Source organism: Arachis ipaensis, chromosome B5 (assembly GCF_059453495.1).
Source record: "Arachis ipaensis isolate K30076 ecotype BB chromosome B5, ASM5945349v1, whole genome shotgun sequence".
Taxonomy (NCBI): domain Eukaryota; kingdom Viridiplantae; phylum Streptophyta; class Magnoliopsida; order Fabales; family Fabaceae; genus Arachis; species Arachis ipaensis.
The window spans coordinates 147389141-147401993 of NC_142440.1; the positions used below are offsets into that span (position 1 = coordinate 147389141).

Below are 12853 nucleotides of genomic sequence, written 5' to 3' on the forward strand. Positions count from 1 at the left end.
GAGTTGTCAAGGGAATGAGAGTCGGTGAATGTCAACCGCATCGTTTTAACACACACCTATCTTGTAACTTTTGCACCTCGTTATACTTATTTATTATGTTTGATAAAGTGCTAAAACCATGTAAATTTTTGAAGATTATATCAATTTTCGAGGACGAAAATTTTTATAAGGAGGGTAGAATGTAAAATTCCTACAATACTCTTATTCTCCTTTTTCCAAACCAAACCCTAACCCTCTTCTAACACACTCACTCACCTCTCACTGCCGCACACACTCTCACTCCCCTCACACCCTCTTCCTCACAACACACACCCACGAGCTGAGGAAAGAAAGAAAAGAAAGATGGAGATCGAGAGAGTGAGGGAGAGGAGGAGAGAAGGAAGAAGAGGAGGGAGGAGGAGTCGTCTGTGCCGCCGCCGAAGCCTGGATCGTTGCCGTCTGGGTTGCGTGGAGGAAGGAGGAGCCGCTGGGTATCGCCGTTGAGCTTCAACCGCTGCCATGCCAAGTCGCTGTTGCCATTGTTGAGAGAGAAGAGAGAGCTTGAAGAGAGAGAAACAGAATGTGCGAGAGGAGCTGTCATGAATAGAGGGTTGTTTCGTCACCGCTGTTGCGTCGCCGTTCGGGTGAACCTTAGTTGCTATTGGAGCTGTTGGTGCCACTGGTGGAGCTGAACCGTTCCTGTCACTAACCCAAACTATCGTCAGCTCCACCTTGTCGCTGCCCTAATCCAAATTCTGCGCTCATTTGTTCCATTCTACTTCAATCCTCCTCACCTTGGATTCTGGCACTCCGGATTGGGTATCTTCGGTCCCTTGGGACCAAGTTGTGAGTAGGCTTTACATTTATAATTGTTTGATTGTGCATCTATAATTATTTTGACATATATCTATTATAATCTTTGAATTATACTCACTATATTTGTCTTGAACGGTTTTAAATTGATTAGAATAATTGATTTATTAAAATTAAATAATTTATTTTTATGAAGTTTATACTTTCAGAACTATACATGAGACCATATATATTTTTGATGAAGTTCTGCATTATTCTAAAATATTTGATTTTACTTGAATATCTATTTTTGAAGCATTGAAGTATTTGTTGGTATTCACTTAGTTTTAAGATTGTGAAATATGTTTGAAATGTCTTATGAATGAAAAAGTATGATTGGAAAAGATTCTGATGAAAAAGTATAATATGATTTGATTTGATTTGATACCTTATATATTTAAAAGATCAAAGATTTGTTGTATTTAAAATTATATGTTTTGAATTGGTTTGGGAGGCTTGTATTAGAAAACTGTAGTTAACGGCGGTTATGACGTTAACTTAGCTGCATCTAACTCAGACTCCAGCTAGCAGGAGTGTTGCTAGCATAACGTGTAGGCCACACGTTAGATTTGTTATTTTGTTAGAACACACGAGAAGAAAAGGCTACCCATTGAGGTGGAGCCGCCCAAGTGTGAACTTTTGATTTGATTTCTTTATGAGAACTTTCTTATTAATTCACTTATTATTATCAACTATTATTTTTTAATTAAAAAATCACTTTAATAATGATGTTTATATGGTCTCATGTCGATTATAGATGTATTGTCTAGTCACTGAGTTACAAAACTCACCAGGTTTTTCTAAAAATATTTTCAGAAATAAATATTTGATTATGTGAGCCTTCTATTCAAGATTAATGATCTACAAAGGTATATATTCTTTGTTGAGTTCTTAGACATCATCTGCTCGATATATCACAGGCAGGATCTATCTATATTTTATTTTTGTTAAAAATATGTAATTATTCATTTTTGAAACTGTAAATTTATCAAAAATGTTTGTAACTTTTTTATTTGTCTTATATTCGAATCTGTTAGGCTTGCTGGGGAACTATTTCCCTGAGCGCCAGTCATGGCTCATTTTGGGCTGTGACAACCTCCTACTGCTATAACAAAGGATTGGTATATCTTACTTGGCCTAATACCAGCTTCATCGTTATTCTCAATTGTGCGACGATCAAACATACTTAACTGCCTATGTTGTTTAAGCATATCCGCTTGATTTGGACAGCATGCATGTGTATGATTTAAAACAACCTTGGAAATAACCCAAACACTAGTCTCCTTCAATAAATGTATATAAATTTTTGTAAGACAATTTAATCCAACTAATGAATTTGTCTTCTCAGTAGGAGATATGTTGGATTTTCATTTCCCTTCTCTATTACATGTAATTGATTGATTTTTTTTATTTTATTTTCCTTCCTATTTGTGTTTCTTATTTTGGTAGCAAAATCTACAACTTTAGCATAATTTTTGTAAAATTTTTCAACTTCTTCAAGTGTTTTAAAAGTCATTTCAACCTTTGAAACAAACTGCTTATCAACATCAAATTGAAATAACACACATAAATAAATATAGTAGTTATTTTAAATATTTTAATCTTTTATTCAACAAGTGATCCCATAAATCGGTTTTTAAATTATTGAATTCTATCGTTTAAATTAAATAATAATATAAATTATAATTTTAAAAAATTTAAAAGATTTAAATTTTAAAATAACTACTATATTATTTAGTAAATTTAAAATAATAAATTATTAAATATATAATTAACAATAATGTAATAAACTCATTTAAATAAAAAAATTTCACTATAAAAAAACTTACAATTTAAAATATAAAATTTTAAAATATAAATGACAAAATAATTTTATAATAATTTAATTATTTTTATTATTTTATGTAAAGAGAATTTTGTTTATTAAGGTCTAAAAATAATATTAAAATTTGTACTATCAAAAAATATTTTAAATTTAATATTATGAAAAAATATAAAAAAATTATATAAGGACTACTTTGATTAATTTTTAAAATTTTAGGAATGAAAATGACTTATGTTTATATTTTTAGGGATTATTTTGATTATAAATAATTTTTTTACATGTCAAGTGACACGTGGCGTGTTAGATGTCACTGACACATTAACCAATTATCTAGTGACTTGTGATACTTAATGTGATACGTTATCATCTAACTAACAAAAAAACTAATTTGACTTATATTTTATTTTTTAAAGATTAATATAACTAAAAAAATTATTTAAAAATTAATTTAAAAAATAAGTAATTTTTTACGAACAAATTTGAGTATTAACCAAAATAAAAAGGAATGGAAGAAAGGAACGTATACGGCGCAGGAAGAAAGAAAAATAACATACTACTTCCTAGAGTACGATCACGTAATTAATTATAATAAAACAACAAAAGATATATGGTCCACACTTAATAGGCACGTATACGACACATCAAGAAAGAAAAAATAAAATACTACCTCCAAGGGTAGGCTCAATTTTATGGAAATGGAGGTCATGTGTGTGCTATGCGTCGATATGGAGTTATGGGAGACTTCACAAATATGTGTGACAGTTTGGTTGTCAGTGTGATATAGAGGAATTCGGACCGTGCAAGTTCTTTGGATTAAATTTTTGAATAACAAATCGCACGGTCCGATTTGTATTGGAGGGAAAAAATTTTGGGTATTGAAATCGTACCCTACGATTTCTTCAGTAGGGTTTGTTGTCGCATATCGCACGGTCCGAGTTTGTGATGGATAGTTCGAGTTGAGGCACATTGAACTCGGACCCTCCGTTTTGTGGAAGGGGTAAGGGAAACTCGGATGGTCCGAGTTCGTTTACCTTTTTTTTTTGGTTCAGTTTAACCTAGTCGATGGGTGCGAGTTCCTTAACCATGCTGATATAAAAGAGTGAAGTGTTAGTGGTGGTAGCTTAGTTCCGCCTTCTTCCTTGTTGAGCGGCTGCTTCCTCTCTTCTTCTATCTGGGTTCTTAGTTTTGATTTTGAAAGTGTAGTTGCTAAGGCTAAGCTTATGCTTATTTTTTGTTGAGTGAAAAAAATGAGTGACAGAGTATTGCTAAAAATATACTATTTTGGTCAGATTTTGTTACAAACGAGTGAAGGAGTAAAATTTATTTGTGAAAACCCATTAGATCTTGTTATTCCTTTTATTATCTCATTTGAAGAACTCAAAGGTGTAATCTGTGAAAAGATTAATTTTGAGCGGGCAAGAAAGATATCATGTATCCTATACAGATATCCCGTACCGGTGTTTGGTGGATTCATCCAGTATCAAACGAAATATGTGACGGACGAAGCGAGCATGCAGGAGATGTTTTCAATGTATATTGAAAACCGGTCTCAGATCTCGTTCATCGAGTTGTATGTTGAGTTTGAACAATCTGAGGCTGACTGGAATATTCTACGGAAAGATTATAATAGTGACAGTGAAGAAGAGTTCGAAAGCAACTACGAATTTGTTGGTCCAGATGGAGATGAAGATCAAGGTGACGGAACCATGGCCCCAGATGTGACAGAAGTGGCAAATACACTCACAAACGAAGTGCCGTTTGAGGAGCCATCATTCATGCGAGTGTTGGACTTGGAAGCCATGCATGTTCCGGAATATCCGGAATATATGACTGCAGGTAAAGTAATCGTGGTATTATGATTTTTTTAGTTAGACATTGATTGAGTTATGAATAATTCACTTTTTATTTACCATTAATTAGTCATGCGTTGAATGTAGTAGTTGCTAGGATGGAACCGGGTTAATACAATATTTACCACTAATAGAAAATTTATTTTTTTAACTGCTATATGCTACTAGTATTTATTAGAAAATAATATTTAAATTCTCTATAATATGGTTATTACAAAATGCGTGAGTTTGTGGACATTATTATTTGCACAGGTTCGACCCAACGTACGGTTCAATCTCTTTGAACCGGACCGGTCCGGTCCAGTTTGTTACTTTGGCGGTTGAACCGGCCAATTCGCTCTAGTTTTTACGTTTGCTGCTTATGTTCTTATTTTGTTTAGAGTGACATAATAACATGTTGCAAAGTCTGGAGTTATAGCATACTGGATGCAGTGAAATTTGATTTACCTTTAGAATCGCTTATGAAATACCTGTGTATTAATGAATTTTTTTTCCAATGGTGGCTGTCGCAGCAGAAGTTCCTATTGTCGCAGATGGTGAATTTGCCATTGGTATGGAGTTCAGTTCCAGAGAAGCTGTTATTAAGGCGGTAAAAGAGTATACGATACGACGAAGCGTAGAATACCGGGTGTATGAGTCTGAGCCGTTGACATTTTATGCCAAGTGTACACAGTATGGGTCAGGGTGTGATTGGGTTATCAGGGTTAGCTTGATCAGCAGGAAGTACTGTTGGGTTATAAGGAGGTATAATGGTAGCCACACCTGTACCAGAGCCACCATTTCACAGGATCATTCGAAACTGGATTCTATCACAATTGCAGAAGCAATAAAACCACTGGTTGAGGCTGACCCCTCCTTAAAGGTAAAATCGGTTATAGCAGAAGTGCAATCGAAGTTCAACTACACCGTGAGCTACCGGAAAGCATGGTTGGCTAAGCAAAGGGCAGTAGAAAAAATATTTGGAGGTTGGGAAGCCTCTTATGAGGCGTTGCCTATATGGTTTGAGGCCATGTGTCACAAGGAGCCATCTGCTGTTGTCCATTTTGAAACTATGCCTGCATATCAAGGCGATGACTTGGTGGGTGATATTCGGGTACTGCATCGTGTATTTTGGAGTTATTACCCTTGTATTAGGGCATTCAGACATTGTAAGCCAATTGTCCAGGTGGATGGGACTCACTTGTACGGAAAGTATAAGGGTTGTCTACTTGTGGCAGTTTCACAGGATGGCAATAACAATATTGTCCCAATTGCATTTGCTATTGTGGAGGGAGAGACTTCTGATACATGGTATTTTTTTCTTAGTAACCTGCGTCAACATGTTGTTACTCGGGATGGTGTCGGTCTAATATCCGACAGGCACGAGTCCATCAATGCAGCTGTGGAGCGCAGTAACGGAGCTTGGTCACCGCCTAGAGCTTTTCATATGTTTTGCATCAGGCATATAGAGTCAAATTTTTTGAGAAAGTTCAAGGCCCCGTACCTCCAAAAATTGGTCGTCAACATTGGTAACCATTTATTAGATTTAAGTAAATTATTAACGGATTGTTCCTTAAATAATTCTATTGAAAACGATTACTTTTCTTTCTATTTGTTGTGACCTACCAAGATATTCGAGGACGGTGCGGGAGTACGAAGTGCGTTACCAGCGGTTACGGGAACGTGGCGAGGCGTACACAAATTGGTTAAACCGAATTCCTCGCGAACAGTACGCATTGGCCTTTGATGGTGGGTACCAATGGGGTCACATGACGACGAACCTAGTGGAGTGCATCAATTCAGTTTTGAAGGGTGCACGCAATCTTCCCATTACTGCTCTTGTGAAGGCAACATTCTACAGACTAAACGAGTTGTTCACCCGAAAAAGAGCGGAGGCGGAAGCCCGGATCAATGCTGGCCATGTATTTTTTGATATCGTGACATCGAAGTTGCATGCAAACTAACTTGCATCAGGAAACATCCAGGTTAGTTGCTTTGACCACCAGAATGAGGTCTTTGAGGTTCGTGAGATGCCGAGCGGGCTGGAGTTTGCAGTCGATCTACGTGGCCTTCGATGTGACTGTGGTGAGTTCCAGGTGGACCGGATCCCCTGCAGACATGTGTTCGCATGTTGTGCCAACCAGCGACTGGATTGGCAACTATATGTGCATGATGTGTATAAGATGGACCAAGTGCGGTGGGTGTACCAAGCTAGGTTTAGGCCACTAGGTAATCCTGCCACATGGCCTACTTATAACGGACCTCGGTTCATATCAAATCCGTACCTGAGACGGGTCACGAAAGGTCGCCCCAGGATGACGCGCTTTTTGAATGAGATGGACACGTGGATGTTACGTTGTCCCAGACGATGTACGCTCTGTGGGGCTGAGGGACATAGTCGTAGCAGATGCCGTCAGTCAGCTGGTTCAAATACCAACAGAGATGCCCCTTAGGTTATAGCTTTAAGATGATCTTGTATAATATAACCTGATTGAGCAATCTGAGTTAACATGACCTGCTATATGTAACCTTATAAATTATGACAATCTACTATTATCACATATCTGTTGCATTATATAATATGATGGTTAATACATCAATACATCAATATATGTATGAACATATTAGTATTTTATGAAACATTATTACATACTCCAGATGGTTAATACATCAAAAAGTTCATAACAACTAGGTGATAATAAACATACAATATAATCTTACCATAGTCCAAGTCATTAATACATAATGTCCAACACATAAAAATTACTCAATACAAAATCCAACACATACAAACTCCAACACATACAGAGTCCAACACATACAAATTACCCTAAACATAACTCCACAACTACTTTCTCATTGTCCACTTTACATCCTTCACAAAGTTCTTGCATTTCTTGGCCGCTTTTTTGAAGACAGAAGGAGTGAAGCGATTAGCACTCCGACGTGGCGGATCAATCCTCAGATTGTAACCTTTGACGTTGTCCTCTGGAGTATCCGCCTGACCTGTATACAATTTTGAATAAACAAGTATATGCAGCACATTACATATTCATTACCAACATAGATACCACAAACCAAGAAGGATAACCAAGTCAAAGATGCCATGTATGATTACAAAAAAAATAACTTATCGTTTATGTAAAGCAAAATAGTTAACATAATACCATCGTTACGAGATTCTTCATCCTCATCGAACTCTTCAATTTCATCATCCTCACCATCGCCCTCGTCATCCGGGTCGTCTACTAGATAAGCATCGGTTTCTTGTTCGAGTGTGTTAGTGTCTTCCTCAATGAGTCCCATGTTAAGATGGTTAGGATTTTGACTATTGAGAACACCTCGTCCACCCTCACTCCTACTTGAGTCATCAACAGATACGAACCCCCTGGAAGCAACGGAAGAGGTATGGCCTGGAAATCTCGCATCCAACGAATACCTGCCTGGCATGAACTCAGGCTGATGGCCATATTGTGATTGTGCGGCATCTACAGCCATGAACCCAAGCAACTGGCTAAAAGAACCTCCTTCGCCTGTTTCAAACTGTGACATACCCCAATATTGTTGCTGCATTGGAAATGATGGGGTGAACTGTGTATGAGGTATAAACTGGTTTGAGGACTGAGGTTGTTCTTGTGGAAGCGGATTTGGAGGAGATATATGCGGCTCCTGTTCTTCATTGTCCTCATCCATATCCTGACTACCCTCATCGGTATCATGATTACCCTCATCCATATCCTCATTACCCGCATCCATATCCTCATTACCTGCATCCTCTTCACCCACAAGATTTGACAAGGCTAAGCGGTTCCCAAATTTTGATCGGTACCAGTTCATGTAAGTATCTAATGGATGCTGTGAAGGGATGGGAAGCTCAGAAAGAACGTAGTGATACCTGTTTGTCCAATGCATAACCCAAATTGAATGACTCGGTGCCGTGGCCCAGTTCAGATTCTTAGGACCAGTGAGGACCTCCCCATGCGCCTTATCCAGATTCTGCTCCTGACTAGGTACTCCCTGAACGAAACCGAACTGTCGCCTTACCCTATCGGTGGCATGCCACTCGATACATTCAAAGGAAACCAATGGAACTGTAGCGCTCCATACAACCGATTGCATGTAGATTTCAGGAGGAATTATGTTCGGATCCACACGATCCACAGCATAAGCAACCCAGACAAACTGAAAAAATATAGGAAACTCATGATTACAACCCACAATTCAAATAACAATAAGAATGCATCATATTTTTGTTAAAGACCCTAAACCCGAAATTAATACTTATTTAAATAAAACGCACCTGGCCTTCCTGAAGTTCATCAAAGGCTTTCCTAAAGTCAGCTAGCTTCAGATATCTATATCGTCGGTCACCACGCTCCCAGTTACGCCACCTAATATGATGTTTTCAATTAGCTCAACTGATTCTTAAATATCAAGAAACGGGTACATTGTAACATAATATTACCTATTTGCTAGTGGAAAGCTGCGGGGTTCTCTAGGAAGCGGTGATAGATATGGTAGTCGGATCCAAGCCCAACCGAGCAGAAGTGTTAGTGGACCATCTATTTCCTTACAGTTATAGTGAGATACCCTGCATAATGCCCTGTAAAGGTGTGCTAGGCATGCCGAACCCCAGCTATACTGTCCAATGTTGACAAAATCACGAAGCAAGGGTAGAAACTTCCAGTGCACGCCTGCCCCAGACTTATCCCCAAACAATATCGTCCCAATCAGCAACATAATGTGGCACCTCACATACCTTTGTATACTGATTTCATCGTTCAATTCTAAGTTCTCTTTTAGATTCCGAAGCCAGGTCAGTTTTAGCCAGCTAGATCTACAGTGCTCCTTACGCGGTGCAACGCCAAATTGAAGCAAACACTCCGCCTCCATGGCTTCAAAACTACTCATTGTCATCCCTGTAACTGGAAGACCATCTGTGGGAAGACCAAGAATTAGAGCCACATCTTCAAGAGTCACGGAACATTCACCAATGGGAAGGTGAAACGTATGTGTATCGGGGTGCCAATGTTCGATTAGAGCATTTACCAATGCTTTTTGACACTGCACTATCCTAATCTGAGATACATGATAGAAACCGGTAATTCGTAAATGCTCCTCCACCTAACGTCGTACCGATCCGGAGGAATTGGGTGGTTACATGTCAACATTCTTGATTTCTACAAAAAAAATATAACAAATTACTAGTCAGATAAAAAACAATTACTACCTTACTATCATCAATCATTTTACTGAATCCTTATATAAGTAATTATTCTAACTTCTAAAATTATTTAATTAATCCTTCAAATTAACCATAACTGCAAATAAAAATCATTACTAATACAAATATTCCTAATCAAAATTCTCAACCATATTACAACATCTACAATAATATCTAATATTAATGACTCATTTGTTAAACATTTTTTTTCTCAACAATCAAAAAATATTCCTAATCAATATATGCCATCATTCATTATTCATACAACGGTAACAATAAGTAACTTGCTAATAATAATTACTACAATTAAAAAATTAAAATTTTCTCATAACAAAAAAGCTAACATTCCTTAACTACAATAATCCTACTAATCATTCAACAATAATACTATCTCACAATAACAATAACATTAACATCAACTTCATCATTAACAGTTATAGTTAATTTTTTTAAAAAATATTTAAAAATGATTAACGTTCCTCACACATAATTATACTAAAAATTAATTAAAAATTTAAACAAAAATTACATTCTCTACTTATACCACTCTGTTTACTACTCTTTTCTTTTTCTATTACAGGTTCTAACTAACAACAATAATAATAAAGAATTTCTTATAATAACATTTATAATTACAAATCTGTAAAAAAATTTTTGAAAAATCTAACAAATATTGAAAAATTAGTAACAATCATTCTATTTATTCTCTTTAATTGCATTGGACACAACAGCCATAATAATTAAATTTTTAATATTAATTTCCTTATAATAATATTTATAATTAAAAATCTGTCAAAAATTTTTTAAAAAATCTAACAAATATTGCAAAATTTGTAACAATCATTCTATTTAGTTTGTTTAATTGCATTTTTCACAACAGCCATAATAATTAAATTTTAAATATTAATTTCCTTATAATAATATTTATCATTAAAAATCTGTAAAAAAATTTATGAAAAATCTAACAAATATTCAAAAATTAGTAACAATCATTCTATTTATTTTTTTTAATTACATTTTCCACAACAGCCATAATAATTAAATTTTTAATATTAATTTCCTTATAATAATATTTATTATTAATTAAAATCTGTAAAAAATTTTTTAAAAAATCTAACAAATATTAAAAAATTAGTAATCATTCTATTTATTTTCTTTAACTGCATTTTTCACAACAGCTATAATAATTAAATTTTCATTATTAATAAATATAAACATACTAAATTTATAAAATTTAAAAAAATTTTAAAAAAACTTACATAATCAGGATCGTTGAGATAATGAATAATGTGAAGCTCAGATCGATCAACATCTTTGACTTTATATTTTTTTGGCATGATTAAAGCTCCTCCACCATGCAAAGAAGCCAGAGAAAGGATGAAAAAGGTGGCTGAAGTTGAGAGTGAAATGTGAGTGAGTGAATGATAATCGGATGGTGAGAGAGGGTGTTGAGGGGTCTTTGTTGGGTTTCAGGGGCACCGTTCGGGGTTAACTATGCGCGCGACACGTGTCAAGTTGGTGGCGAACTCGGACCGTGCGATGAGTGGAGAGGAAATCGGACGGTCCGTGTGATTCATCAATCTCGGAGGGTCCGAGTTGAAACCTTCAGTGAACGAAATCAACGCTTCTCGGACCATGCGTGTAGTGCTTGGAACTCGGAGGGTTCGAGTTGTTCACCCCTGACACCACAATTTTGTAAAGCACTTCCCACCCCATACCAGCGTTCTACACCATCCATGCACCAATATGTAAATTAAAAAGCGTCCAAGGATACGCTCACATAATTAATTATAATAAAACAAAAAAAATGTGGTCCACACTTAATAGAAAGAAAGAAAAAATAAAATAATATTTTTTAAAGTATGGTGACATAACTAATTAGAATTTTGCTATTTTATATTCTAAAGACAGATTAAATATGATACAAAAAATATTTTGATTTTATTTATTATAAAAATATTTTTTTATATTTTTAATATATAAAAACAATAAATAATATTAAAATATATCCGTACACTTAATTTATGTTTTTAGAATATAAAAAAAATTTAATTAATTATAATAAAACAAAAAAAATAACGTTTTTGCATTAAAAATCTTACCATTCCGAAATAATTAGAATTACATTTATTTTTCTATTTTTATTCAAGAGTTTTTATTTATTTTCATGTCTCTTTTCGAGATTCTAGAAATTGGATAATTTTTTTTTTAAATATATGCAAGATTCGTTATCATAATAGGAATAATCTTACCGTTAACTACTTTAATTTTATAATAAAATATATGTCCTACTAAAAAAACAATTTATAATTTGCTATCGGACAAAGATTTACTTCCCTAAAAAGAATAATTTGTTAAAACAAAAAAATGTGGTCCACACTTAATTTTTCTTAACTCCTTTCCCAGTCTTGAGTAGAAGTGATGATATATTTTAATATTGTAATTTGGGTGAAGCTTCAGGCTAATTTTTTTTTTTATGAAAGTAGAAGTGGTGATATATTTTAATATTGTAATTTTTGGTATTTTTTAAAATTATAGAAGTACACAAATCGGAGGGTCCGATTTCTGTACCTAAAATTTTTTATTTTTTTAAACACAAATCAGACGGTCCAATTTGTGTACCTCTAGAAATCGGACGGTCCGATTTCTGTACCTCTAACAAATCAGACGGTCCGATTTCTACTTTTCTAGTTAAACGATTCCACATTTGAGTATAACACCCCAACAATCCACATTTTAAAAAAACACCACTACCACTCCAATATTAAAAATAAAAAATTCGAAGCTTCACCTTCAATTATAAATACCCATTCATTCTCGATTTAATGCACACAAACTTAATCTAGAGTTTTCAGTAGTTAGATATTGGTTTAAATGAATTTAATGGCAGTGAACGCGCTAAGCAGATCATTATGTCCATGTCATGTAATTAATACGTAACCACAAAAATACTATGACGTAATCAATACTATAAACCAAGGTTCGGAAACTGGACCCGTCATCAAACCGCTCTAGTTATTGATTTATTAGTTCAATCGGTTCAACCGGTGGTTCAATCGAAAGAACCGTTTTAGAATAAAATAATAAATAAATTATATATAAACATCATAAAACATAATTATAGTCTAATATAAATCTTAAATA

General features: G+C 34.9%; 1 protein-coding gene across 1 annotated transcript; it reads left to right on the forward strand.

Annotated features, from left to right (window-relative positions):
* Positions 1 to 3903: 3903 nt before the first annotated feature.
* Positions 3904 to 6938, forward strand: LOC148566158 (uncharacterized). Its single transcript, XM_088486074.1, has 3 exons — positions 3904 to 4492; positions 5022 to 5827; positions 6669 to 6938. The coding sequence occupies exons 1-3, from the start codon at positions 3904 to 3906 to the stop codon at positions 6936 to 6938; spliced, it is 1665 nt and encodes a 554-aa protein (XP_088342200.1).
* Positions 6939 to 12853: the final 5915 nt, after the last annotated feature.